Source organism: Pseudorca crassidens, chromosome 11 (assembly GCF_039906515.1).
Source record: "Pseudorca crassidens isolate mPseCra1 chromosome 11, mPseCra1.hap1, whole genome shotgun sequence".
In the NCBI taxonomy this organism is placed as follows: Eukaryota; Metazoa; Chordata; class Mammalia; order Artiodactyla; family Delphinidae; genus Pseudorca; species Pseudorca crassidens.
Window position 1 is genome coordinate 99,868,594 of NC_090306.1, and position 26,479 is coordinate 99,895,072.

Sequence of the window (26,479 nt, forward strand, 5' to 3'; positions counted from 1 at the left end):
ATGCTGGCGAGTCGCCTTTATTGTATTTATTATTCTCACTTTTATTGTGTTTATCGCGGGCCGGGTAGGGGGTGTTTCCTTTAAAATGCTTTTCCTGAGCCACAAGAACTCCAGGGCCCCTGCCTGTGAGTGGGCAGCTGGCACATGTCACTCCTGCAACATTTCTGGAAAGAAGGATGAAGTGGGCAGGCAGGCCCTCCCCCAAAGAGCTCCCCAGGCCGGCTCTGCCGGCCTCGGCCCCCCTGGAAAAGAAACCCAAACCCCAGAAGCAGCCCCCACTTGGGCTCACGAAGCTGGGTGTGCATCCCGGCTACCCCACAAGCGGCCTCCTCTCCGTCCTTCCCAGCCCCTTTCCTTGGGCTTCTCTGTGCTCCCCTCGTGGGCACTTCAGCCCCAGCCTGCCTGCTTCCCGCGCTGCCCTGGAAGATGCTTTCACACTTGCCAGGCTTGCCTGCTGTCTGCAAGACCCCACCAGCCTCCCGCTAGCTTGAAGGGAGCAGCACGCCTTCCAGTAACAGCTCTTGGGCCGACAGTTCCCCGCCCTCCCTGCTGCCTGCCCCAGATCCCGCGCTGCAGCAGCTCCGGTCTCCCCAGGAAGGGGGGCCGAGCCCTTTCCTTCAGAACGCCGGGCGCAGAGAGGGAGCCAGGCAGGCAGGCCCCTCACAAGTAAAGCTTCATGACCTTGTGCGTCGTGGGGCAGTAGCGGGCGTGGAGCTGGGCCAGCAGTGCCCTGGACGTGGCCTTGAAGCGCGTGCCCTGGCTCTTCTTGTTCCACACGTGGACAGCGTAGGTGGCATTGAGCAGCCGGGACAGCTCCTCGGGGCTGACGTCTTCGAAGTACTTCTTCCAGTTCTGCCAGGGGATGGGGTAGAACGCCTCGTAGGGCAGGGTGGTGACGCCGCGGCAGGTGTGGCTCTCGCCCAGGCTGCGGATGGAGCACCACTTCTTGAAGACCCGCGTGAGCAGCTGCGGGCCCTGGTGGCCCCAGATCCAGCCGTTGTAGTGGGCCACGAAGTCACGCATGCACAGCGCCATGAACTCGTGGTGGCGCTCGAAGGCCAGGAAGGCGCCGTTGAGGACATAGCGGGACTGGGTGCCCAGCGCGTTGGTCAGGTTCCCCAGGTTCTTGAGGACGATGAAGTCCGTGTCCAGGTAGATGCCTCCAAACTTCCACATGAGCGCAATCCTGGAGGCATCGGAGAGCACAGGCAGCACGTAGGGCTCCCACCGCTGCTGCAGGGCCGTGTACCAGGCTGCCAGGGGCGTGTCCCGAAACAGCTCCTCCAGGTCCAGCGGGAGCATCTGGACGTTGGGGAAGCAGCCCAGAAGCGAGAGGCCCAGGTGCCGGGGCAGGGAGGCGTTCCCGCCGGGCAGCCCCTTCATCAGGACCGCCACCCGGGACTCAGGCTGGGCCCTGGCTGCTGACTCCACGGAGCACATGAACAGGAAGTTGGGGTCCGTCCGGTCAGAAGTCTCCAGGAAGAAGATGTTGCCGGGAGGTGGGGTGCCGGAGGGCGGTGTGTACGGGACCAAGCGCGGGCAGGGTATGTCAGCAGGCAGGTGAGAGAACTGTCCTTGGTCCCCGGGCTCTCCCACAATGTGCCAGTAGACCATGACGGAGACCAAAAACATGCACTTGAAGCCGATGATGAACAGGGTGCAGACCCACTGCCTCTGGGCACCCCGGAGCAGCTGCAGCAGGCAGTCGGGGGGCCTGGACGTCATCTCCCCAGATGATATCAGGAGACTCCAGCAGGAACCGGCTGGTCTGTAAGAGACGACCACCGCATTCGGGCAGGCCACTGGCACCCCTGACCCAAGAAAGACACTTCCTACAAACCCAGCCACAGCCGACGCCGGCTTCCAGAGCTCACGGGCCTGCCAGGTGGTCAGAGGCCCACCTCCGTCCTCATCTGTAAAATGGGGGCAGCGGGCCATGGACTGAGGTCTGAGCAGGGTCCCTTTCACTCTGTGACATACCTGTGAGCTCCCCAAGGGCTGGGCCAGCACCACCTACGACGTGCGGCCAACGTGGGCCCAGGGCAGGGTCTGGCCTCTCGGCCTGGCAAGGCCTGTCCCCTTTGAACTACCAGGCTGGTAGCCTATGATCTGAGGCCCAGTGCATGCACCTCTCGGTCCCATTCAGTTCCACCAGCCGGGCCTAGAGCTGGTCCAAGAGGAAGAAATGCCAGCAGCCACAGGGACTTTTAGCAGGAGGCCTGGGGCTCTGGGGGGCCTGGGTGCTGGCAGCCAAGCTCGCTCAGGCGCAGGCCGGGTGGACCCTAGGCACGTGGGCATGCTGGCCGGGTCCCGAAGCCCTTGGGCAAGACAAGACGGGGTGTCCTGGGCCCCTGGCTTCCCCAGCCCCTGCCTAGAGGGAAAGGGACAGGGAGGTTGTGCTATGTATAGTCTGTGACTTGACTAGTGCTGCTGCCCTTGGACTCTCATTCTCTCGTGATGCCCAGGCTGCTGCTGGCCAGGGGCAGGAACACTCTTGGGTGCCTTGCAAGAGGCCGGGAGGAACAAGAGAGGCTTGCGGTGGGACTGTGTGAATGCCTGGGACATGAGGGGCCCCAGGTCTGCCTGAACCAGCAGCAAGACGGTAATACTGGAGCGAGGGTTATATTCATTCATTCAGTGAATACTGACTACCCACCATGCACGTGTCAGGCAACCTTCTCAGCATTTCACACATATTAACTCATTAGACACTCGCAGCCACCCTGTGGTGAGGAAACTGAGGCACGGAAGTCTGGTAACTCATGCAGACTCCTCTGGCCAGCAAGTGGCAGGGCGGGGTTTGAACCCAGGCCGCCTGGCTCCAAAGTCTGTGTTCTCTCCACTATGCCATCCTGCCCGGCAGACAGAGCTTGCCACCGTGTGAATGCTCCTGGCACCTGGGGACTCAGTACACACTGACCTGGACAGTGCTCGCTATTAAGAGAGTCCTGGCCGCCATTTACTGTCACCCCAGAGGACAGCTGCACAGTTTCCCCTTCAGAGGCCAGAAAGCTTGGGTGCAAAGCGGTGGGGGACTGGGTGCAGCCTGGGGGCCCAGGGGGGCCGGAGTCAACCCCTCCCAGGACAGAGGCGTCTTGCGGCCCGAGGGTGGTGCCGGGAGCCCGCGACTTGCTCCCCATGGCTGTGGCAGGGAACAGTGACCACGTCATGGGCTGGAAACTGACCAGCCTGGCCGGCCCATGGTGGCGAGGTGGGGATCCAGGCAGCCTGGAAGGCCTCCTGGAGACACGCCCTGGCTCAGCAGCCAACCTCCTCTGCCAACAAGGACTCGGTCCTTCCACACGCTCTCCATGCCCGCAAATCCATCTGCAAAAGATGGCGAGAGACAGAGTGAGGCCGGGCAGGCTGGGCCTGCGGCTCCGCTGTTCATTGATTCCTCCACTCTCTGGGCCCCTCGGCCCCTTAGGGAACATGCTTGTGAGAAGAGAAGAGTTAGGTGCAGCCCTGCCCTGGAGGAGCGCTCAGCCTAAGGGGAGACCATTTGGAGAGAGACAAGGACAATAAACTAGATGATGGCTGAATGGAGCACAGGGACCAGCAGAGCGGGAGAAGGTGGCTTGACGAGAAGGGAATTAGCCAGATGGGCCTCCATGAGCGCCGTGGGGGCCTGCACACCTCTCTCCCCAGGACCCGGCTCAGTGCCTGGGACACAGCAGCCACACAGGAAACGGACTCGCTGTCTGATTCACTCACTCAGCAGCCAGAGGGCCGCTTTAAAAACACGAGTCGGGGGCTTCCCTGGTGGCGCAGTGTTTGAGAGTCCGCCTGCCAGCGCAGGGGACACGGGTTCGTGCCCCGGTCCGGGAAGATCCCACATGCCGCGGAGCGGCTGGGTCCGTGAGCCATGGCTGCTGAGCCTGCGCGTCCGGAGCCTGTGCTCCGCAACGGGAGAGACCACAGCAGCGAGAGGCCCGCATACCACAAAAAGAAAACAAAAAACAAAAAAAATAAAAAAACCCACAAGTCCGGCCAGGTAGCTCCTCTGCTCAGACCCTGAGTGATGTGGGAGGCCCAGTCCACGAGGTGCTGCGTGTCCCCATACCCTGACCTCACACCCACTTCTCTCCCCATCACCGCCTGGCCTCCTTGCTCTTTCAAACCCATCCCCCCACGCTGCTGTCCCAGGGCCTCCGCACCTGCCGTTCCCTCTGCTTGGAACGCTCTTCCTGCAGGTGTTCACACGGCTCATTCCTTCACCTCCCTTTGGTCTTCACTCAAGAATCATCTTCCCACGGGCCCTCCCCAGCCCCTCCAAGACTCCAGCTCCCCCACCACTTCATAGCCTCCCCCTTTAGTTTATTCTCCCTAGTACTTATGCTAACATACCGTACGTTTTTGTACTTGTTTGTTTGGGTTATTTATTTGGAACATAACCTTAGGAGGACAGGTCGTTTTTTGTGTTTGGTGTGTTTTGTTTAGCCTCCAGAATAGTGCCTGGGTCTTGGTATGTAGTAAATAAATATTGAGTGAGTGAGTGTCTCAGCGTGTGGACCAAGTGAGTGAATGAAGGAGTGAGCAGATCTATGAGTGATCAGAGAATTAATGAATGAAAAAATGAATGAGTTAGCGAATCAGCGAGTCATGAAATGAGCCAGTAAGCATGTGAGTGAGGAAACTGCGGGTCACAGGGAGGGTGAGCTGCCTGGGATCCCGCAGCCAGGGTCGTGAGTGGCAGAGCCATGATGTAAACCAAGAACCTTGTGTTCCCCTGGCCCTGGTTTTCCCCTGCAGGGAGAGAGGCTATTTCGGTCCTGAGTATTTTTAATCCACTATGAACCACACCGATGAGTGCACAGCGCAGGAGTGACCTGGCTCTGCCAGTGTGTGGGCAGTAGCAGGCTGTCAGGGAGGCGGGAGCCCTGGCCGACCGTGGTTGAGGGGGACAGACGCCAGCAGCACCGTATTTGGTGCTGGAGCCCAAGACCCGGGAATAGGAACTGTGTATGGGGCTAAGTTGGCCGCAGCCCAATACCCGTGTGGCCTCAGGCCCAAAGCATTCTCCTGGTCCCCTAAATGGGCCTCCCAGCTGCAGCCCAAGTCCTGGCCTTTGTCAGTTGAGCCTGGCATGTTCCTGCCACGTCCTGTCTCCCTGCCTACCACTTCTAGCCCTGCACTGGGGAGGCATTCCCAGTTAGCACAGAACTGTGGTCACATCTCTGCTCTAACTCCTTCTGTGACTCCCTGTCATCAAGATCCCCTGTGATCCATCTCAGGTTGGAAGTAAGGGCATGGCTGGTGGAGACAGAGGGCTAAAGGTCTGGCCAGAGCCCTGTTGACCTGGCCCTCGGCACCAGCTCTGTGGACCCCACTTTGGGAGCACAGGGGCCAGGCTCAGGCGCCTAGAAAAGGCTCCCGTACTGGGCGCTCATCACCCCGTCATGGCCTGCACCCACCTCTGCCCCACAGCAGGGACGCTCCACCCCTGACCCTAGGTGGGCTCCTGTGTCCCGCCCAGGGCAGGAGAAAAGGGTTGTAAGTCACGTGTAACTGGGGTTCCCAGGGGAGATGGGGAGGCGGTCTGCTGGTTTTGCTTGCCCACCATCCAGTCCCACTTCTTTTTTTTTTTTTTAAGTTTTTCTTTTTCTTTTTTTTTTTTTTTGATGTGGACCATTTTTAAAGTCTTTACTGAATTTGTTACAATATTGCTTCTGTTTTATGTTCCGGTTTTTTGGCCGGGAGGCATGTGGGATCTTAGCTCCCCGACCAGGGATCGAACCCGCACCCCCTGCCTTGGAAGGCAAAGTCTTAACCACTGGACCGCCAGGGAAGTCCTCATTCCCACTTCTGATAACAGCACCCCAATTTCCTTTGGGGAACCACCCCTGCCCCACAGAGTCCACTCCCAACTCTGGGGTGGCCCCGTGATTCAGGTCTGGCTACTGCCTGTGTCGTGTTCCTCCAGCCGCAGTGCCCGGCCCCACCCTCTACCTTCGGAGATTAGAAGGTGCCATGGATGCTGGTGACCTGCTCACCGGGAGAGGACGTGCACAGGACCAAGTGAACACAAGACAGAAGCCCTCTGGCAGTAACTGGGTTTAGGAGCCACGAGCTATCCCAAACTAGAGACAACCTGCCCAACCTCTCATGCTAGAGGGGGTGAAATTGAGGCTCAGATATGCTCAAACCCACACAGAATCACAGCCGAGGCGGGACTAGAACCCAGCTCTCACACCAGCACACGTGCGACTGGATATCGGGGTTGTGAATTCTCCAGTGTTTCCCTCCCACGGGCCCTGGAGGCTGGGAACCAGCTCTGGATGTGGCCTCAGGGGATGCAGGCAACTGCCTGTCCTCTACTTCTGGGACAGGTCACGTAATGCCAGGGGCCTCAGTTTCCTCACCGGTGGAAGGGGCGCGCAGTGTCTGCCCTAGGTACTGCGTGCACTTCTACCTGCACTTGGACCTTGCTGGTTCTGCTGTTGGTTGGGGGGCGGGGGGCAGTTTGGAAACCAAAGCCTGTGGGCAGATATGCATAGGAAGGGCAGAAGAGGCACTGCCAGAGGGTCCTTCTCTTCCTGGAGGCCCACAGGACTGAGGAGATAGCAGCTGATGGGACCCTGTCCTCTGAAATGGAGGGTGGACCCCAACCTGAGAGGAGAGGAGAGCCTCAAAGCAAATGATCACACCTTCTGAAGATTTCTCCAATCAGTCAATCAATCAGCAATTAATCAGTGCCCTAACCCCACCCCGTCTCGACCTCTCTTCCTGCTTTCTGTCCCTGGTCTCTCTCTCGGTCCCTCCCACCTCTTCCTCTCCCTGCTGCCCCTCCAGGTCTGTCTGTCTGTCTCTCCCTCCATCTCTCTCCCTGTCAGCCAACGCTGCGATGCCTTTGTTTGGTTCCTGATCCCACGACACCACATCGGGGGCAGAGTTGCAATGGAAAGACACAGAGAGAGACAGCGGCCAGAGACCAGGTTGACAGAATGGAAAGGACCTGGAGGGGCAGCTGCCTCTCCCCTCGCCCCAAGTAAGCTGCTCCCCGAGCGAGGGACACGAAGGCCCCAGCTGGCACCTGTGCCCCATGCCAAGCCGAAGAAACCAGGATTAATTATGTACTGGGAGGTTTGGGGCTGGGGACCCAGGGGCGATGCAGTGGGTGACAGAGGAGACAGGGAGCCTGCTGCATCCTTCTGCTCGATGAGGAAGCATCTCATGGGGTCAGGAGGCCCTGGCCCGGCTTTAGCTGGGGTCAGTGTGTTTCTCAGTTCAGCCTGACCACCAGTGAGGGGTGCAGCTATTATTCCAGCTAATCGCAGCCCCCGCTCCCCTGTTTAACTTTCAGAAAATTTAGGTGACTTGTCCAAGGGACCATGGCTAGTGGCACTGGGGCTGGAGTCTGCTTCCAGGTCTACCCAACCCTGCTGAATTTGCTGTGTGACCTTAGGCAAATTACTTTCCCTTTCTGGGCCTCAGATTCCTTCTGCACAATGAGGAGGGGAGAACAAAGCTAACCAAACGTTCTAATGGTGGGGACACAGGGCATGTGCTGATCAACTTCCTTGATAAGTTAACATTTTGATAAGATACCCGAGGCTATACATTGAGGTATCCAGGGGAAGGTCACCGGGCCAGGAAATGGAGCATAGAATTCAAACCCAGGTCCCTCCTGACAGCTTCTGTTCTGCCACTAATTGGCTATGTGACCTTGGGCCTGTGCCTGCCCCATATCCTTTTCATCCACAAAGCTGAGGGGGGTGGGCTCTTTGGTCTTAGAACTCAGGCCCTCCTGGGTGTGAAAAATCAATACTTAGAGCTTCCAAACCCTACTTGAAGGGTCTGCTGTCCTGTCTACCCCCGCTCTTTCAGGGCATAAATAAATGATTTCTGCTCAAGAATTAAGAGTGACAGTTACTAGATGTCAGTGATCCTTGTAAAAGTGGCTGTTTTGGGGCTTCCCTGGTGGCACAGTGGTTGGGAATCCACCTGCCAATGCAGGGGACACGGGTTCGAGCCCTGGTCCGGGAAGATCCCACATGCCGCAGAGCAGCTAAGCCCGTGTGCCACAACTACTGAGCCTGTGCTCTAGAGCCTGCGAGCCACAACTACTGAGCCTGCGTGCCGCAACTACTGAAGCCTGTACACCTAGAGCCTGTGCTCCGCAACGAGAGAAGCCACTGCAATGGGAAGCCCACGCACTGCAGCGAAGAGTAGGCCCCGCTCGTGGCAGCTAGAGAGGGCCCGTGTGCAGCAACGAGGACCCAACGCAGCCAAAAATAAAAATAAAATAAAATAAATAAACTTATTAAAAAAAAAAAGTGGCTGTTTTCAGAGCAGAGGTTATAAAATGTTCCCCCTCCAAAGCCTGTAAGGTATTCCAAAGTCAGAAATCAAGCAGACAATGGCTTGCTCTTTGGGGGATATACAAACAGAAAAATTAGAGAGGCGGAGACCTCTTTTTCCAATAGGAATAAGGCAGATTCTTAGTTCTGAATCTTCCCTCTTCTACTGATGTCAGAGCGACAGGGCAAAGAAAAAATAAAACACAAGCTACAGCATTAGGGAAATCAGGAGCAGGAAAAACCCCTCAACTCCAAGTTACACGTAAGTGTGGCACAAAGCACGTGAGGCCAGCAGATGCAGCAGTGAGCAGGGTGGGGGGGGAAAGAACGGGGTGCAGGGGGCGCCCAGTAGCGCAAGATTGCAGAAATAAAGGAAGAGGGAGACTTCCCTGGTGGTTCAGTGGCTAAGAATCTGAGCTCCCAATGCAGGGGGCCTGGGTTCGATCCCTGGTCAGGGAACTAGATCCCACGTGCCGCAGCTATGGATCCCGTGTGCTGCAACTAAGACTCGGCTCAGCCAAAAACGTAGATAAATAAACAAAAGGAAGATGAATAAGACAGGAGCTGGGGGCTTAAAGAACCAGGGGGGTTCAAGGTTGGAGGCAGTGGCCTCTTTTCTTTAAATAATGGCAGTTTTATTTTATTTTTTTATTTTATTATTTTTTTTGGCCATGCCATGCTGCATGTGGCATCTTAGTTCCCAGACCAGGGATCGAACCCATGCCCCCTGCAGTGTAAGTACAGAGTCTTAACCACTGGACCTCCAGGGAAGTCCCCGGCAGTAGCCTCTTGAATCGGGTTGGGTTCTGAGAGGCAACAGAAGAGTGGATGCAGACAAAGGCCATATTTTAAAGGAACAATCCATTCATGTAAAGACAGAGGAGGGAGTCTTTCAGCAGAGAAATCTAGAGAACAATCCTGGCCTCTCTCCCAATTTCCACCAAAACCTCCTGTTAGTTGCTAGTCCAGGAAAATTCAACTCATTCAAATAGAGAGGAAAAAAAATTGTTAAAGGCATAAACACAACATCCATACAAATAAGCTACGTGAGTGAAGAGGGAAAGGAACACTGATGTTCCCTCGTGTATAAAGAAGATTCACTATACAAATATTGCCACAAAACAAAATAAAAATTCTAATTCAAAATTGCAGCAGGATTTCAAACAGTCAAAATAAAAACCTTGAGAAAGAGTAATTCCGGCTTGAAGAAAGACCAGAAAGCAGAAATACAAGAACTGGAGAAGAAATGGACAGAAAGAGAGATGGCAAGATATGAGGATGGGGACTTCCCTGGTGGCGCAGTGGTTGAGAATCCGCCTGCCAATGCAGGGGACACGGGTTCAAGCCCTGGTCCTGGAAGATCCCACATGCCACGGAGCAACTAAGCCCATGCACCACAATTACTGAGTCCTCGTGGCCCAACTACTGAAGCCCAAGCACCTAGAGCCCGCGCTCCACAACGAGAAGCCACCACAACGAGAAGCCCACGCACCGCAACGAAGAGTAGCCCCCGCTTGCCGCAGCTAGAGAAAGCCTGTGCACAGCAACGAAGACCCAACGCAGCCAAAAAAAAATAAGCAAATAAAAATTTAAAAAAGAGATATGAGGATGATAGGTGAGAACTGATAGACATGCTACATAAATAGTTGCATGTGTGCAGCAAATTCAAGTTTTGCTTTTTGGAATGTCCTAGAATTTCTTTTCCTTTTAATATTTTCTACCCACAGTTGGTTGAATCTGTGAATGTGGAACCCACAGATATGGAGGGCTGAGGGTACAGCCAAGCTGTTCTTTAATACAAAGGTTAGAGGGACTTCCCTGGTGGCGCAGTGGTTAAGACTCCACGCTCCCAGTGCAGGGCATCCGGGTTCCACCCCTGGTCAGGGAACTAGATCCCACATGCATGCCTCAACTAAGAGTTCGCATGCCACAACTAAGGAGCCAGCGAGCCGCAACTAAGGAACCCACCTGCTGCAACTAAGACCTGGCGCAACCAACAGCCACTATGGAGAACAGTATGGACGTTCCTTAAAAAACTAAAAATAGAACTACCATATGACTCAGCAATCCCACTACTGGGCATATACCCTGAGAAAACCATAATTCAAAAAGAGTCACGTACCACAATGTTCACTGCAGCACTATTTGCAATAGCCAGGACATGGAAGCAACCTAAGTGTCCATTGACAGATGAATGGATAAAGATGTGGCACGTATATACAATGGAATATTACTCAGCCATAAAAAGAAACAAAATTGAGTTATTTGTAGTGAGGTGGATGGACCTAGAGTCTGTCATACAGAGTGAAGTCAGTCAGAAAGAGAAAAACAAATACCGTATGCTAACATATATATATATGGAATCTAAAAAAAAAAAATGGTACTGATGAACCTAGGGGCAGGACAGGAATAAAGACGCAGACATAGAGAATGGACTTGAGGACACGGGGAGGGAGAAGGTTAAGCTGGGACGAAGTAAGAGAGTAACAGTGAAATATATGCACTACCAAAGGTAAAAAAAATAGCTAGTGGGAAGCAGCGCATAGCACAGGGAGATCAGCTCGGTGCTTTGTGACCACCTAGAGGGGTGGGATAGGGAGGGTGGGAGGGAGACGCAAGAGGGAGGGAATATGGGGATATATGTGTACGTATAGCTGATTCACTTTGTTATACAGCAGAAACTAACAGAACATTGTAAAGCAATCATACTCCAATAAAGATGTTAAACAAATAGTAAAATAAAATAAAGGTTACACACCAATAGTTTCAAAATATAAGGACTTAGGCAATAATGTATTATGAGGAAAACTGAGGAATAAGCACAGCCAACCAAATGGTGATTGGAATAACTTTAGTAACCCCTCCAAAAAAGAGATGGTAGGAATAAGGATGACATAATGGAATGACAATGTTATCTAGTCAGGCAATGTAAAAATGATACAAGTAAAAAAGTTGGTAGGGCAGGCAGAAAGAAGGTAGAGAGTAGAGCAAGCTCAGTGGTTGCCTTATCTTTAACTGCCAGGTGTAAAAGCTAAACTAGTAAAAGTTTAAGCATATTTAAAGTACAAAGGTGATAGTGAGAAGGATAACACTACCCAATTATATTGCATCGAATAAGATACATCATTATGTCATATAACACTAAGAAATTAAAATGCTGCCAATTAAGCAATGTTACTTTGCTTTCTTATTATGTAGAATTTTTCTTTTGCAAGAATGTTTTAGTCAGATTTTTTAGCGTTTGTTTTTTTCATTTTTGGCTGCACCGCACAGCACGTGGGATCCTAGTTCCCCGGCCAGGGATCAAACCCTCACTCCCTGCATCCTTGCATTGGAAGGGCAGAGTCTTAACCACTGGACCACCAGGGAAGTCCCTTAGTCATATTTTTAAATCACCTATCACACCTGTGCACACATAAGAAGGAAAATAAGTGAAATAAATTTAGTAGGGTGTTCCTGAAACTTCACCACACGTAAGACTTGAATCTTCTCAATGACTTCAACTCGGTGTCACTGATGTCTGTGTTTTCCCACATGGTACCATCAAGTCCAGTTTACACAATGGACTTGAGCATCTGAGGATTTGGGTAGCTGTGAGGGTCCTAGAACCAATTCCCTGCGTGGATACCAAGGGACAACCATATATTAATTTCTGGCCACACTTACCATCAAGTGTGGGTGATACAGCACCTCTTAAAAGAGTGCTTCACTCTTGTCTCCAGAATTTTCTTCTGAGCTGTGGACACCTCTTCAGGTTGTCATGTCACTGCATGTGCAGGAAGTGGTAACTGTCATGAACACCACCTGACTGAGAGCTTCCAAAGGCACTGGGATGGAAACAATATATGCCTTACTCACTCAATACAGTATCAGCTGAAACACGGTAGTGACAAGAGAAAGGAGAGGATGAAGAAACAAGTTAAATTTAATGTTGTTCATAGAAGACAAATAATAGATACTATCTAAAGAAAGAAGGAACAAGAGGTTTTTTTGTTTTTTTTTTTTAATCTTTTGGCTGCATTGGGTCTTAGTTGCGGCATGTGGGATCTTTTGTTCCGGCAGGCAGGCTCTTTGCAACGCGCAGTCTTCTCTCTAGCTGTGGCACATGGGCTCCAGAGCATATGAGCTCCGTAGTTGCGGCACGTGGGCTCTCTAGTTGTGGTGTGCAGGCTCCGTAGTTGCGGTGCATGGGCTTAGTTGCCCCGCGGCATGTGGGATCCCTGACCATGGATTGAACCCACGTCCCCTGCATTGGAAGGCGGATTCTCAACCACTGGACCACCAGGGAAGTCCCTAAGAGTATTATATAAAGGATAAATATAAATGCAGCCACTAGAACAAAAATACAAGCTTTCCTAAATATCAGACTATTTATTTTTAAATCAAAGAAAACAGATCACACAGTCAAAGAATAAAGAATATAGCCCTCCCACACGCACAAAGACACATACACACATACTGCTCACAGCACGGGGGAAAAAGATAACAGACATCAGTCATATCAATAAATATAAATAGATTTAACTCACTTATCTTTACACAGAAAAAGATTTTTAGTTTAGATCTCAAGCAAAACCAAACTCTATCCTGTACTTGAGAGACAAACATCAAAAAACGTGATTTAGAAGGTTACAAGTAAAAGAATGAGCAAAGGTTTAAAGACACATAGAAACAAAAACAAAGCTGGGGCCATAATCTTAGTATCTGACAGTGGGAGCTAAAGCCACACATCACTGAATGAGACAAAGAAGGGCCATTTATAATGCTAAGTGGTATCATTTACAATATGCACCAAAAACACTGCAGCAATTTTCAGGAAGAAGAAACTACAGGGATATCAGAAGAACTAGATTGAAACACACTAATAACAGACTTTAATTCACCTCTCTCAGCCCAAGAAACACAAATAAGAATTCAGAAGACCTACAAAATAATCAGAAGGTACTACTCTGTATCAAACTCTCGATTCACTTTCTTTTCAAGAGCTGATGGAATATTTATGAAAATTGAAAACCTTAGCAACACCCATAAACATAAAAAATGCAGACATTTTATCATCACAAGGCAGAATGACTAGAAATTAATTTAAAAGTCAGGAAATTAAAAAAAAAAACCTCTCTTGGACAATTCTTCAGTCAAAAGGGAAAATACAAACTGAATTTATAGGATTTCTAGAAAACAACCATAATCAAAATATCATGAATCTGAATCTATACGATACAGCTGCAGAAATACTCAAAAGAATATTTACAGCCTCCGATACACGTGACAAGTAAAACAGGACAGTTTAAAAGAAAGAAAGAAAGCACCAGGTTAAAAATGTTAGAAAAAGAACCACAAAATAAACAGAAAGAATAAGGAAAGAAAGATTACAGTAGAAAAAGTTAGGAAGCAGATAAGCAGTAGAACTAAGAAATAGGGCCAAAAACTGGCTCTTTGGAAAAAATTCAATGAAATATATAAATCACCATTAACCGAATTAAGGAAAACAGAAAGTGAAAGGGATGAGAGAGCACCCAATGCAAACTGAGACATGCCAAATGGAAGAGTAACCAAAGAAGCAGAGGAAAACTTTTTTTTAAATCATAAGATAGTACTTTGCAAATAAAATTTAAAACCGGAAAAAAATAATTTCTAGACAAATATAATAAATCAAGCCTGTGCCTGGAACAGATGGTCTAGACAGGCCAACTTTCACATAAGAAATAGAATTACACAAGATCATTAAGAAACAAAAGCAACCGGGCAGGACATTTTTAGAGAGGAATTTTACAAACTTAAATAACAGAAAATTCCAATGCTTTCAAAAGTGTTAAATAGCAAAATATATGAAGGAACACTTAAAAAAAAATTTGAAGTATAACATAGACACCAAAACCTCACAAAGATTGCACAAGATACCCTACTGACCGATATTGCTTATGAATATTATTGTAAAAATCCTAAGACAAGCAAATAGAATTCAGCAGCACATCAAAAGAATGAAACATCAAAACCAAGTGCGGGGTCTTCCCTGATGGTGCAGTGGTTAAGAATCTGCCTGCCAGTGCAGGGCACATGGGTTCGAGCCCTGGTCTGGGAAGATCCCACATTCCGCGGAGCAACTAAGCCTGTCCGCCACAATTACTGAGTCTGCGCTCTAGAGCCCGCGAGCCACTGCTACTGAGCCCGCGTGCTGCAACTACCAAAGCCCATGTGCCTAGAGCCCGTGCTCTGAAACAAGAGAAGCCACCGCCATGAGAAGCCCACACACCACAACAAAGAGTAGCCCCCGCTCGCCGCAACTAGAGAAAGCCAGCGCACAGCAACGAAGACCCAACACAGCCAAAAATAAATACAATAAATAAATTTATAAAAACAAAACCAAGTGGGGTTTATTCTTGGAATGCAAGGGTGGTTCCATATTAGGATATCACTAATATAATTCATCCTATTCCATAGATCTAAGGAGAAAAATTATACTGTCATCCCCAGAAATGCTAAAAAAATTTGATAAAATTTCCAACACTCTTTCTGGATAAATTAGGAATCAATGGATACTTCCTTAACAAAATTATATATATCACCATCAAAGCCAAGAGCCAGCTTCATAGGGGGGTATGAGTACCCAGCTTCACACATGAGGGAACTCCTGTTGAAGACAGGAGAAAAACAAAGGGGCCCAGCACCATCACGGGCACTGGAGGTTTTCATCAAAGCAATTTGACAAGAGAAAGAAATTAGAGCTATAAAAACTGAATAGGAAAAAAAACAAAAAGCAAACCTGAAAAGAAAAAGTTGAAACAATTATTATTTTCATATGATACTGCTGTATACCTGGAAAAGTCAAGAGAAACTATTGAAAAACTACTACTAACAAAAGGATACTGTAAGGTGGTAGGAGACACACACACACACACACACACACACACGCGCAGACAGAAGCAGAAGATATAATGAAAGACTCCCACCTACAGCCACCACAATACTCAGGGTTAAACTTAACAAAAGATGTTCAAAATTTACGTGAGCAAAATTTTAAAGCCGCTGACAACACAAAGTAAAGTTGAACAAGTGGAAAGTTGCACTATGTTTTTGGATAGAAGATTCAGCTTCATAAAAATGTCGATTTTCTCTAAGCCAATTTATAAATTGCACGCGATTCTGGAATTCAACAAGTTGACTCTAAAATTCATCTAGAAAAATAAACAAGCAAGAACCTACAGGAAAACTCTGAGGAGGGACACATGAGGAAGGACTGGCCTTTTATGAGAGATATTAAAACACAAAGTACCAATAATTAAAACAACCTAGTCTCAGCATACGAACAGACAGGGCAAATGAAACAAAAGAAATCACAGAAATACTGGATTGGCCAAAAAGTTCGTTCAGGTTTTCCATAAGATGTTACAGAAAACCCGAATGAAATTTTGGCCATTCCAATAATATGGTACTTGCATATCCAGTAAAGGCAGTGTTTCCAATCAGTAAAGCAAAAATGGATCTTTTAATACAGGTGTTGGGCAAGCAGAGAAGCCACTAGGGGAAAAGAACCAGATGAATTCATACCTCAGAATGTGCCCTAGGATAAACCCCAAATATAAAATAATAAATGTTTCGAACAAAACATGGGTGAATTCCTTTATAACCTTAGAGTTGGAAAGGTTTTCTTAATTATGTGCGAAATCCAAAAGCCATAAAAAAAAAAAAAAAGGATAAACTTGACTCCTTGGAAAAAAAAAAACAAAACTTCCCCAAACCTTTCGCCAAATACCAAGAAAGTCAAAAATACAAGTGACAACTTGGGAATGACTTCTGTGTCCCTCAGATCCCAGAAGTCTAATTTTTCTGTTATAGAGAGATCCCACAAATCAAGGAGAAAAAAACCCAACAATTCAAGAGAAAATGGGCCAAGGACAGTTCACACACACACACACACACACACACACACACACACAATGATGCTTAAACAGGTAAGCAAGACAGGGGAGCTTTTTGTAAGTAAGAGAAATGCAAGTCAGAACACTCAGCAAATAAGATGTGCATGAATCCAAACCTTTGACAACACATTTTTCTGGCAAGGCTGTGAGGAAACAGGCCGCCCCCCATCCCCTGCACAGTGCTGGCAGGCAAGCCAAATGGTCCTGTTTCAGGGGCGGAGGGCAAGTGAACAACATCTATCAAAATTACACATACATGTGGGACTTCCCTGGTGGCGCAGTGGTTAAGAATCCGCCTGCCAATGCAAGGGACGCAGGCTCAATCCCTGGTCCGGGAAGATCCCACGTGCCGCGGAGCAACTAAGCCCGTGCGCCACAACTACTGAGCCTGCGCTCTAGAGCCCGCATGCTGCAACTACTGAAGCCCACGCGCCTAGAGCCCGTGCTCCACGACAAGAAAAGCCACCGCAATCAGAAGCCCGCGCACCGCAACGAAGAGTAGCCCCCACTCGCCATAACTAGAGAAAGCCCGCGTGCAGCAACAAAGACCCAACACACAGAAAAATAAATAAAATTAAAAAAACAAAGTTAAACATACACGTACCCTTTCGCCACGCCATCCCAGTCTGTGAATTTATCCTACGGATAAGTGATATTTGTGTTGGTCACAGGTTTGTTTGCAACTGCAAACGCTTAGAAACCACCCAAGGTCTTTCTTGAAGGGACTGATTACTCAGTGACACTGACACCATGAAAAACAATGTCTGCTTCCAGCGGGCAGGGACCAAGGCCACTTCTACTCATTAGTCTGGTCCCACATGGCCAGCACAGACCCTAGCACGTAATAGGTGCTTAATACATATTTTTTGAAAGAATGAGTAAATGATCCCTAAACTGCCCAGAAAGCCAGGATCGAATGAGGTAACCAACCTAGGGGAGTGGCATCTGCAAACTGGAAACCATGAGCGGGTGCAGATTACAACTGCTGGAAAGTGTAATTGGTACGTTCTGCCTCTCCATCTGAGGGTACAAAATAAGGTCAGAGGCTGTGTCCCTTAATATTGAAGTACCTGAGTACTCACCTGTCCCAGGAGAGAAAAGGTGACCTTCCCAGCTCAGCAAGGCTAGTAAACGGGGGAGGGGGAGTAGGGTTTGCTTCAGGTATGGCTGCCTCCACGTCTCGGACCTCCTCTCTTCCCCGCGGCCATCCCTCCCTCCCTGGGCTGAAGGTCAGGCCGCCTGGGGCCAGCGTCTCACGAGCAGGATGGAGTCACTTTCTGCGCAGTTCAGGGAGGTATAAGACACCATGAATCTGGACACCCACACATTTGCTCTCAGGGAAACTGGACTGGGAAGACTGGGGGCTGGGGTGCCACTTTCTGCAGAATGGTTAGGGATGACCTCTCTGAAAAGCTGACATTTGTGCAGAGACCAGAGGAGGCGAGGCACACGCTGTATGGAGGTCTGGGGAAAGCGTGTCCAGGGAGGAAAATCAGTGAGTGCAAAGGCCCCGAGGCATGTGCGCCTGAGGTGCTGCCAGAGTAGCAAGGTGGGAGGATGAGGGCACCAGGAGAGGCCAGAAGGACAAGGGGACACTGGGCCATGGGGGGGGCCCTTGAGGGAGGACTCGACAGCTGGTTGGGAGGGGCTGCCGTTGGGAGATTTTGAGGAGGGAAGGGTTATAGTGTGACTCATGACTTTTTTTTTTTTTTTTTTTTTTTTTGCGGCACCCTGCGGCTTGTGGGATCCTAGTTCCCTGACCAGGGATTGAACCCAGGCCCTCGGCAGTGAGAGCGCGGAGTCCTAACCACTGGACCGCCAGGGAATTCCCTAGTGTGACTTATGTATTAAAGAAATCTTTAAGATCTGGGTGCTTTTTAAGACTAAACCCCAGGGGACGTGCGGCAACAAGAAAGCAGTTATGGGACTCTTGTGATAATCCAGGGGAGAGGGAGCGTAGACAGGAAAGGAGGGGGAGAGCTTCTCTGAACAGATTCCCCCAGGCCTCTCCCTGCCCCGTCAGTGCCGTGGCCACAGCCCAGCTCAGCTCTCCCCGTCGTCTCTCTGTCTCTGTCGGGGGACCCACTACCCCAGCCTCCTCCCTGGCTTCCTGCCCCAGCCCCAAGAAGGTCTACAGACCCCACAATACCGAGACCTTGCGGGCACTTCCCCTCAGCGCTGCCCCTCTCCAGGCCCACGACCTCCAGACCAGCCAAGCTGGCATCTGCCATTTTGCTCAAACCATCAGGCTCTGGGAATTCCAGCCTTCTGCAACGTGCTCTTCCCTCTTCCCAAAATGTCCCTCCCCACTCCCCTGCCCAGGAACTTCCGGAGCAGAAGAGGTAGGAAGTTTGCCACTTGCCAAGAACACGCCGCTTGTCAGGCACCCTACCAAGCACCGCTCGTCCTGTGTCTTCATGTCCACCACGGTGGCCCCTTTTACAAACGACAAAACTAAGGTACAGAGGAAAGGGGCTACCTGGCTAGTAAAAGTGGGAGGCAGGATTTGCACCCACCCAGGAGTGTCTGCTCCCCAGTCTCAGGCCTTCCTTCCCCAGTCTCTCCTGACCTAGGTTGAGTAGAGCCACCACCTCCAGGAAGCCACCTGGATTTTGGCACAGCTCTCACTGTGGCCCGTGGGCTGGGTCCCCGGTGCTGCACACACCAGCACACAGTAGGAGCTCGTGGCTACCTTCCAAAGGAGCATGTGTGTAAGCAGCCCTCACTCCAAACCCTGTGCTTTGCCCACAGCCTAGACCAGCGGCAGACCTTCAGAGCCCGCGGGTGGGTAAGTCCTCTGGGGAGGGGCCAGGGTGAATTTGGCCTTGGAGTGAACTGGGATCAGAGGAAAGTGGGCAATGAGCCAGATGTGGCTCACCCTGCCTGAGACTGTAAATGACATTAAATTAGGGAGGGCCTGGCACATAGCAGACGCACCACAAATGCGTGATGACTGGTTGAGTGGTGAGGGATACAGGAGAGCCATCTGATACCCTTAATGCCTTTGAAAACCATGGTAAAACCTTGAAAGGAAAACCAACTCCTCTCTATTGCTCAAACTGGGAATTCCAAGTTTCTGAAACATGCTCCTCCCTCTTCCCAAAATGTCCCTCCACCTTCCCCTACCCGGCAACCTCCTAACCATCATAGGTAAGATGAGAGCCATTTGCCGAGAATCCGCCACAATTGCTGTCCCGGTTCTCTTCATACCTTTGGGTACTGCCTCTGTATTTCCACAGCACGCATGCACAGATACTTCGCCAACGGTGGGATCACAGGGGGCGGGGCTTCCAGTCTTTCTAGAGTGTGTGTGTGTGTGTGTGTGTGTGTGTGTGTGTGTGCACGCGCACACGCGCACATGGTGGAGGTGCAGCGGATGTCCAGTCGCCACCCTGCAGTGACACCTCCTTCTTTGCTCTTTATCTTGAAGACTTGAGGTGTGGGCACATGACATGTCAGCATTTTGGTTATACCCTTTCTAGTCCTTTTCTGACGCCTCCACTCACACGGAGCAGTGTTTACACAGAGCTGCGGACAGGAGACGCACAAAAAGTGATCCTATTACACCCACTGTTTTACACCTGGTTTTATTTTTCACTTAAAAATATGTGGGGCCCCTGTCTTCTAAAACTAGGTGGTGGTGGTAGTTACATAACCAGACCCACTTCTTTTTTTTTTTTTTTTTTTTTTTTTGCGGTACGCAGGCCTCTCACCGCTGCTGCCTCTCCCTACGCGAAGCTCAGGCTCTGGACGCACAGGCCCAGCAGCCATGGCTCCCGGGCCCAGCTGCCCCGCACGCGGGACCCTCCCGGACCGGGGCACGAACCCGCGCCCCCCGCATTGGCAGGCAAACTGGAAATATATGCTATGCCTTCCCATTATGTCAGTAAACACAGCTCCATGCCCTAACTTTCCAGGGCTACGTTGTATCTCATCGTCTGTATCCCATCTTGACTACTTTGACTACTGGAAATGTGGCTTCTTTCCTTTTGCTTTTATAGACAACTCTGTGGTGAGTTTCTTAGCACTTACATATTTGAACACATCCTTAATTACCTCTATAGGACTGGCTCCTAGAAATGAGCTGCTTGGGTCAAAGGAAATGTAATTTAATGTTTTAGATACAGATCATTCACTTGTCTCCGGAAGGGTTTTAAAAAGTCCAAGTTGTCTCCGGTGTCAGGGCGTGCCCACCTTCCTATCCTCTCACTGCAGGAAGGGATGGGCGTGGCTGAGTTAACATTTTTTAAAAGCTCCCGGTCAGGCATGGAGCTATGTAGTTTAATAATAACAAGAGTGTATATTTCCTGAGGGCTTACCATGCACAGCCAAAGGTCAAAGCGGTTTTCCTTCAGTAACTCGTTTAATCCTCCCAATTAGCTGCCAGGCAGGTCCTCTTATAATCAATTACAGCTTGAGTTGGAAACAAGCGCAGCTGGGATTCAAACACCCTCTGCCAGGTGAAAGGAGCCAAGTTCACCTGGGGCTGCACCACGCCAGGGGCTCAGATCTCACTGTGGTAAAGAAGAGGCGCTTGAGTCTGAGTCCCAGTTCCCTCATCTGTAAAATGGGGCTGACAGCACAGGATGGCTGAGAGGGTTTAAAAAAGACCAGGTAACAAAGCGTCTGGCACCTAGAGGGGGCTCAGTTCATGGAAGCCTGCCCTCAACTCAGGCGATTGCCTTGGAGGCCTGTGGGAAGAAGCAATTGAAGACTTCAGACAACTGGGAGGGGAGGGGTGCCTCTCTGGGCTCCGTATCAGTATCTGGGACAATGGCTTCTGTGCTTTCAAATCGAGCCTGCTCACAGAACGTAAAGATCTCTTTTCCCATTTTCTCACGTTCACCCAGCAACTCAGACTTTGCACAGGTGTGACATCCAGAAGGCTGTGTGCTCCTGCTGGGTGAGAGTGTGGGCGCAGGGGTGACTGTGCAGGCACCCACAAGGAAGGGAAGGGGAAGGGGCCCTCCTAGCTCTGTGGCCAGCCCTGTGGAGCTGGAAGCCCCTGGACTCACTGGGGTCTTTCCAGAGAGAAGACGAACAGAGGTAGACAGGGGAGGAAGGGACGCTCACTCACCAAGCACCAGACAGAGTAAGATGGGTACCGCTTCCCGATATCTACTAGAGATGGAGGCTCGGAGAGGAAAGCGATTCTCAAGGGCATGTGGTTAGTGCAGGGAGAGCCTTCTTTGAATCCAGCCCTGCCATTCACCAGCTGACTGACCCTAAGCAAGGCACTTCCCCTCCCTCTGGAGTTTGTCAGTGGAGGTGATAACACCTGCTACCTCCCAGGGAAGCAGGGAGGACTCAAGGGAATGGGGGGGGGCAAACAGCAACAGGGAGCTGGGAACCTCGGGTGCAGAACCCTCTCTCCACTGATGCTTTTTCTACCTCCTTCTCTAGGAAGATCTGAGCCAATTCATAAGATGTCCTCCCAGCCCCCTCCCTCCCACCTGCTGTCCTCATCAGCTCAGAAGATCCCTCTGGACCAGTTCCAGACCCCTCCCACCTCCTGCATCCTCTGGGACCTCATTCTACCGACCTGCCCCTCCTTCTCCAGGGGCTGCAGCCACTCCCTCTTCTGGCTCTTTCCCATCAGCTTATAAGTACAGTCAAGTCTACCTTATTGAAAAGCACACACACAGATAAAGTAAAATAAAAAGTGCTGCTCAAATACACACACCATCAGCAGCAAAAACAGAAGCCGAATGACAACCTGGGAGAAGATCTTTGCCGCAAAGAGACCAGACAAGGGGCAAACATCTCATTGATGAACTCAAATAAATGAGTAAGAAACACACAAAGATCCTAGATGTTCATACTCTTTCACCCAGTAATTTCATTTCCAGGAAATAACAAGAAACGCACACTCATAGCCTAAGGAAGTGGGCAATGGTACAGTCCCTTTGGAGAGCCTGCTGGTTCTAGGTATAACCATCCGAGAGGTTCATATCCAGTGACTACCAAGTAATTCCCTTTCCAGAAAAAAATCTGGCAATGTATAAATTTATGTATGAACTCAATGTAACATCTAAAAGAGCCAAATATTTTTAAAAAACCAACAAAACCTAAATGTCAAATGAGGTCCATTAACTAAATAAGATGTAACAATATCTAAGCACTGAAAAATATAAAAAAATAATTTGAGAAAGGTGAGGCATTTGAGATGTTTGTATAAACAAGACACTCAAATATGTACCAATGTGTTTTTTAAGAAGTCTGGCAAAAAGGGCAACTTTTAACAATAGTTATATCCAAGTGATGTGAATGTGGAATTTTTTCCCTACTTCTTTCAGTTAATTCATTCAAGGAAAATGTAGTGAATGCCTACTATGTGTCAGGCCGGGCACCGGGCTTCAGGCAAGCTTCCTCCCTCCAGGAGCTTCCAATCTGGAGAGAAGGGGTAAGGCTCAACGGGAGGTGAGGGCACACCTAAGAGGCACCTGGCTGGAAGGAAGTGCATTCCAGAGAGCACTGCCTGAGCACAGCCTGGGTAGCCAGGTCAAAGGTGGAACCATCCCCTCTACCCACCTGGAGGTGCAGCAGCTGCGGGGTGGGCGAGCTGTGGTGGGGAAGAGCCGTTTTCACACGTCAAGCTTCCCTTTTCTCATCCACCCCTTCTTGTTAAGAATGTCCCTGGCAGCCACCTTGTCTCGCTCTGCCCTGGTACCAACTCAGACCCGAGGGGACCTGCATCCCCTGCTGCCCCGGGTCCTTGAAGATCTGGACCGCCATGGCCGCGTGGGTTTGGGAGCTGCTGGCTGGGGCTGATTAGGTAATGTGGTGAGTCACAACTTTCTGATGTTCCAAGTAAGTCACCTTGAAAGATTCTGCCAACCCTGCACACACTGGGGACCTGGGACCCTTGCACACAGCAGGAGCAAGTCCACTAGCCTAGGCAGCTATAGGGCTTCGATGGGTACAGGGAAGCAAAACACAGTTTACGGAATTTCCACTTCGGTGTTTGTCCTCTGGTATCTATCGCGTGACCCTAGCAGACAAGGAGGGACAGGCACCAGAGGCACTAGAAACATGTTTGGGAGGAAAATGAACAACTGAGAGGGTTCCATCTCAACCCTCCTTTTCTTTTTTTCCTGTTTTTATTTGGGCCTGATCTGGGGACTCCCCTAGGGGATCTGGCTGTGGGCACTGAGGGGGTAGTCCCCGCTAGCCTGGGCCTTGCTTTGTCACCCTGAGCAGGACGACGACTCCTTCATTGGGAGGAGGTAACAAAGGGGAAGTCCTTGGACAGCTGGAGTGGAGGCAGGGGCGGGGGGAGCGCCAGAGCCGGAGCATACCAGGTGTTCCCGGGTGTTTGTTGAAGGAGGGCACAGATCGATTTCGGAGACCCCAAGGGGCTTCCACAGAGCGGTCAATCACTCAGCATTTGGGGGAGACCAAAAGGGTGTCCTTCTGAGAGAAGGGTGGCTTTTAACCCTCTCAGAGCTAGAGGCTTAGCTGAGTCTGACGAGGAGGTGGGAACTTCTACCCGCAGGTGTCAGATGCGGAAACTGAGGCCAGGGGACTCCCCTAGCACGAAGGGGAGTGGACTCTGCGACTGGACCTCCGAGCCAGAGCCTCGCCCAAGCACACCACTGCTCCCACTGGGACTCAATGTTTCCCATCTGGAGGAGAGGGAGGGAGACAAGCACGCCCGAAAGAGGGAGTGGTCTGAGGTTCCGGATCCCTGAGAGCGAGCGCTTAGGCCCGACTTTCCCCGCTTCCCGGATCCTACCCAGGCCGTCCCTCCATCTGGAGAGCCCTTCCCCCTTGTCGGCGGTCCAAAGCCTCAACATCCCTAAAGGCCCGGGGGGACGCCTCGCATCCCCCGCAGTCTCCCTTCAGACGGCCGCTCCCCACCCCTCTCCCCAGCGGCGCCCCCTCACGGGCCAGGGGCGAGCGCAGCGGGCGGTGAGGCCTCCCGGGGCGATTCCGTGCCCCCAGACAGAGCGGCGTGACTCGACCAAGGATGCAGCGCGGGCCGGCGGAGCCCGCACTCGGACCCGGGCTTCTCGCCCCCGCGGGCCCTCTCTCCCGCCGAGGGACCCCGGGCCGGGCGGCGCTGCCCGGAGGGCTCCCGGGCGGGGTGCGCCCTCCCTCCGCGGGCCGGGCTCCTGGCTCAGCCGCCGCGCTCAACTTGGGGCGCAGCTGGGATGGAGGCGGCGGCCGGGGGACCAGGGCGCCCAGTCGGTGCGCACACAAGGGTCCCTCCGGGACAGGTGGCCCGGGCGGGCGGCGGCCGAGCCCTCCCCACCCCTCCGCAGCCCCTGTCCCTTCCCCTTCCTTCTCGGAGCGCTCCTCCCCACCTGTGCCCGGGGAGCCCCCAGGTCAGTGTCCCGGAGCCCGCCCAGCTGCACCCTCCGCAGAGCCCCTCATACCTCAGGCTCCCGTGGCTCCGGGAGGCGGCCAACTGGTCCCAGCGGGCCGTCGGCGAGGCGGTGGGAGGGAAGTGCCCAGAGCCCGGCGGGCGGGAGCACCGCCCCTCAGGCCCGGGGCGTGGTCAGCCCCGCCCCGCCCCTGAGGGGGTCCCTTGCATCTTCACCGCTCCCGGCGCCCAGGGCTGGACCATCACCAAGCCGCGGGCCAGCAGGTATGGTGCGCTCGCCGTGCCTCCCTGCTGCCTGTTCTATGGGCTTATAATCCCATTGCCCCTATTTAACAGATGAGAAAAACGAGGCTCAGAGCGGTTAAGTAACTCAACTTCAAACAGCTGAGAAGGGGCAGTATCGGTATTTGAACTCGGGCCCGCCTGACGCTACTGTACCTCCTCACTGCGTGCCCCGTGCTAAACGTTTTGCCTGCATCCCGCAGTGTTTTACCTTCGCCGCTCTGTCCTTTCCCCCCTCACTCTCCTCCTGGTCCACTGCACACTTGCTGTGTTGTCTTCACTTCCTCCTCGCCCGTCCTCTCACTCAGCTGATGACCAGCGCCCAGGCCACGGAGAAAATGCAAGCGCTCCATCCCAGCGCCGGGAACAGTCTGCCTCAGTATGTGCCGCTGAATGAACGACTCAGAAGAAAATTCCCACCAGCTTCCACCACCCATCCGTCCACCTCCTGAGATGGCGCCCAACCTCCCCTTCCCTCTGGGGACCAGGCTGAACTGGCCCAGCTGGCCCGGAAGCCCCCTCCACTTGTCCACAAGATCCCACCCTTCAAGCCAACACTGATCCAGTGATTCTGTCCTCTCTCCCCTCTCCTCAATCATTCCTGTCAGTTCACACGCTGTTACTTCTCCTATCCTAAAACTAAAACCAGAGAGGAAAAACAACAAGAACAAAACACTCTTACGAACCCCCTCTGCCCCCTCCAGCTACGGCTGCCTCATTTTCCCCTTCCCTTTACAGCAAAAGTCCTCCAAGGGTTGTTTCTCCAGGCTGTCTGCAGTCTCTCTCCCCCATTCTCCTTTAAAACCCATGTAATCAGGCTCTTGCCCCTCTCCCCACTAATCCCCAGATCTGTCATTTGGGGGCCCCAGTGATGTTCACGTTGCTGGGTGCAGTGCTGAGTCTCCGTCCTTGTCTTGCTGGTCCCTCCAGCAGTATTTCTCACCGCTGCCCACTTCCTCCCCGCTGATGCACCTTCCTCTCTTGGCTTCCCAGACACCACATTGCCTGGTTCTCCTCTTCCTCCTTGGTGACCCCCCATTCTCTTTTGTAGCAGCCCCCCAACTTCTAAATGTCACCCCAACCTGTGGCTTTGGAGGCTTCTAGCTGCGGATGACACCAAATGTGGCCTGCAGCCTGGACCTCTGCCTAAACTTACGTATCTAACTGTGTGCTGGAGACCTCCCTTATCTCACGCCGTCCAACGTCCTGATCTCCCCCAAAACCATCCTCCTGCATCTACCCCATCTCAGTTAACGAAAACTCCACGTTCTAGGTCCTCAGGCCCTAAACCTGGATTCCTCTCTCTGCCCACAGTCTGCATACCCCACATCCACTCCAAGAGCAAATCCCATCTGCTCCACCTTGAAAATATACCCAGAATCGGACATTTCTCACCCCACCCTCTTGTCCAAGCCAGCAGCCCCTCCACAGGCTGAGTGCGGAGACCTCTTCTCACTCTATCCTGCCTCCCCCAAACCCCTGTCCAAACGGCAGCCAGAGAGATAATGGTAGAACTAGGTCCAGATCACATCCCTCCTCCGCCCCACCCCCTCCAGTGGTTCCTCATTGAGCTCAGAAGCCCCACCTCTGCCCTCTGACCACATCCCCTTCTTTTCCATCAGCCAGACCCTGCCCAGCCACACTGGCCTCCC

General features: G+C 51.7%; 1 protein-coding gene across 4 annotated transcripts; it reads right to left on the reverse strand.

Annotated features, from left to right (window-relative positions):
- Positions 1–516: 516 nt before the first annotated feature.
- A4GALT (alpha 1,4-galactosyltransferase (P1PK blood group)) lies at positions 517–26,271 on the reverse strand. 4 transcript variants are annotated; one of them, XM_067698305.1, is made up of 4 exons: positions 24,598–24,667; positions 20,539–20,733; positions 16,824–16,858; positions 517–1,768 (listed from the first exon to the last, which is right to left on the reverse strand). In XM_067698305.1, exons 2-4 carry the CDS (start codon positions 20,539–20,541, stop codon positions 661–663), a joined length of 1,146 nt encoding a protein of 381 aa, XP_067554406.1. In that variant the 5' UTR covers positions 20,542–20,733; positions 24,598–24,667; the 3' UTR covers positions 517–660. The 4 variants fall into 4 exon arrangements, 1 of the variants encoding a protein (XP_067554406.1); XR_010932657.1 differs by lacking the exon at positions 517–1,768 and adding an exon at positions 12,208–12,593 and having other exon boundaries at positions 24,598–26,271; XR_010932655.1 differs by lacking the exons at positions 517–1,768; positions 20,539–20,733 and adding exons at positions 12,208–12,593; positions 17,150–17,239 and having other exon boundaries at positions 24,598–24,795.
- Between the last annotated feature and the right edge of the window lie 208 nt (positions 26,272–26,479).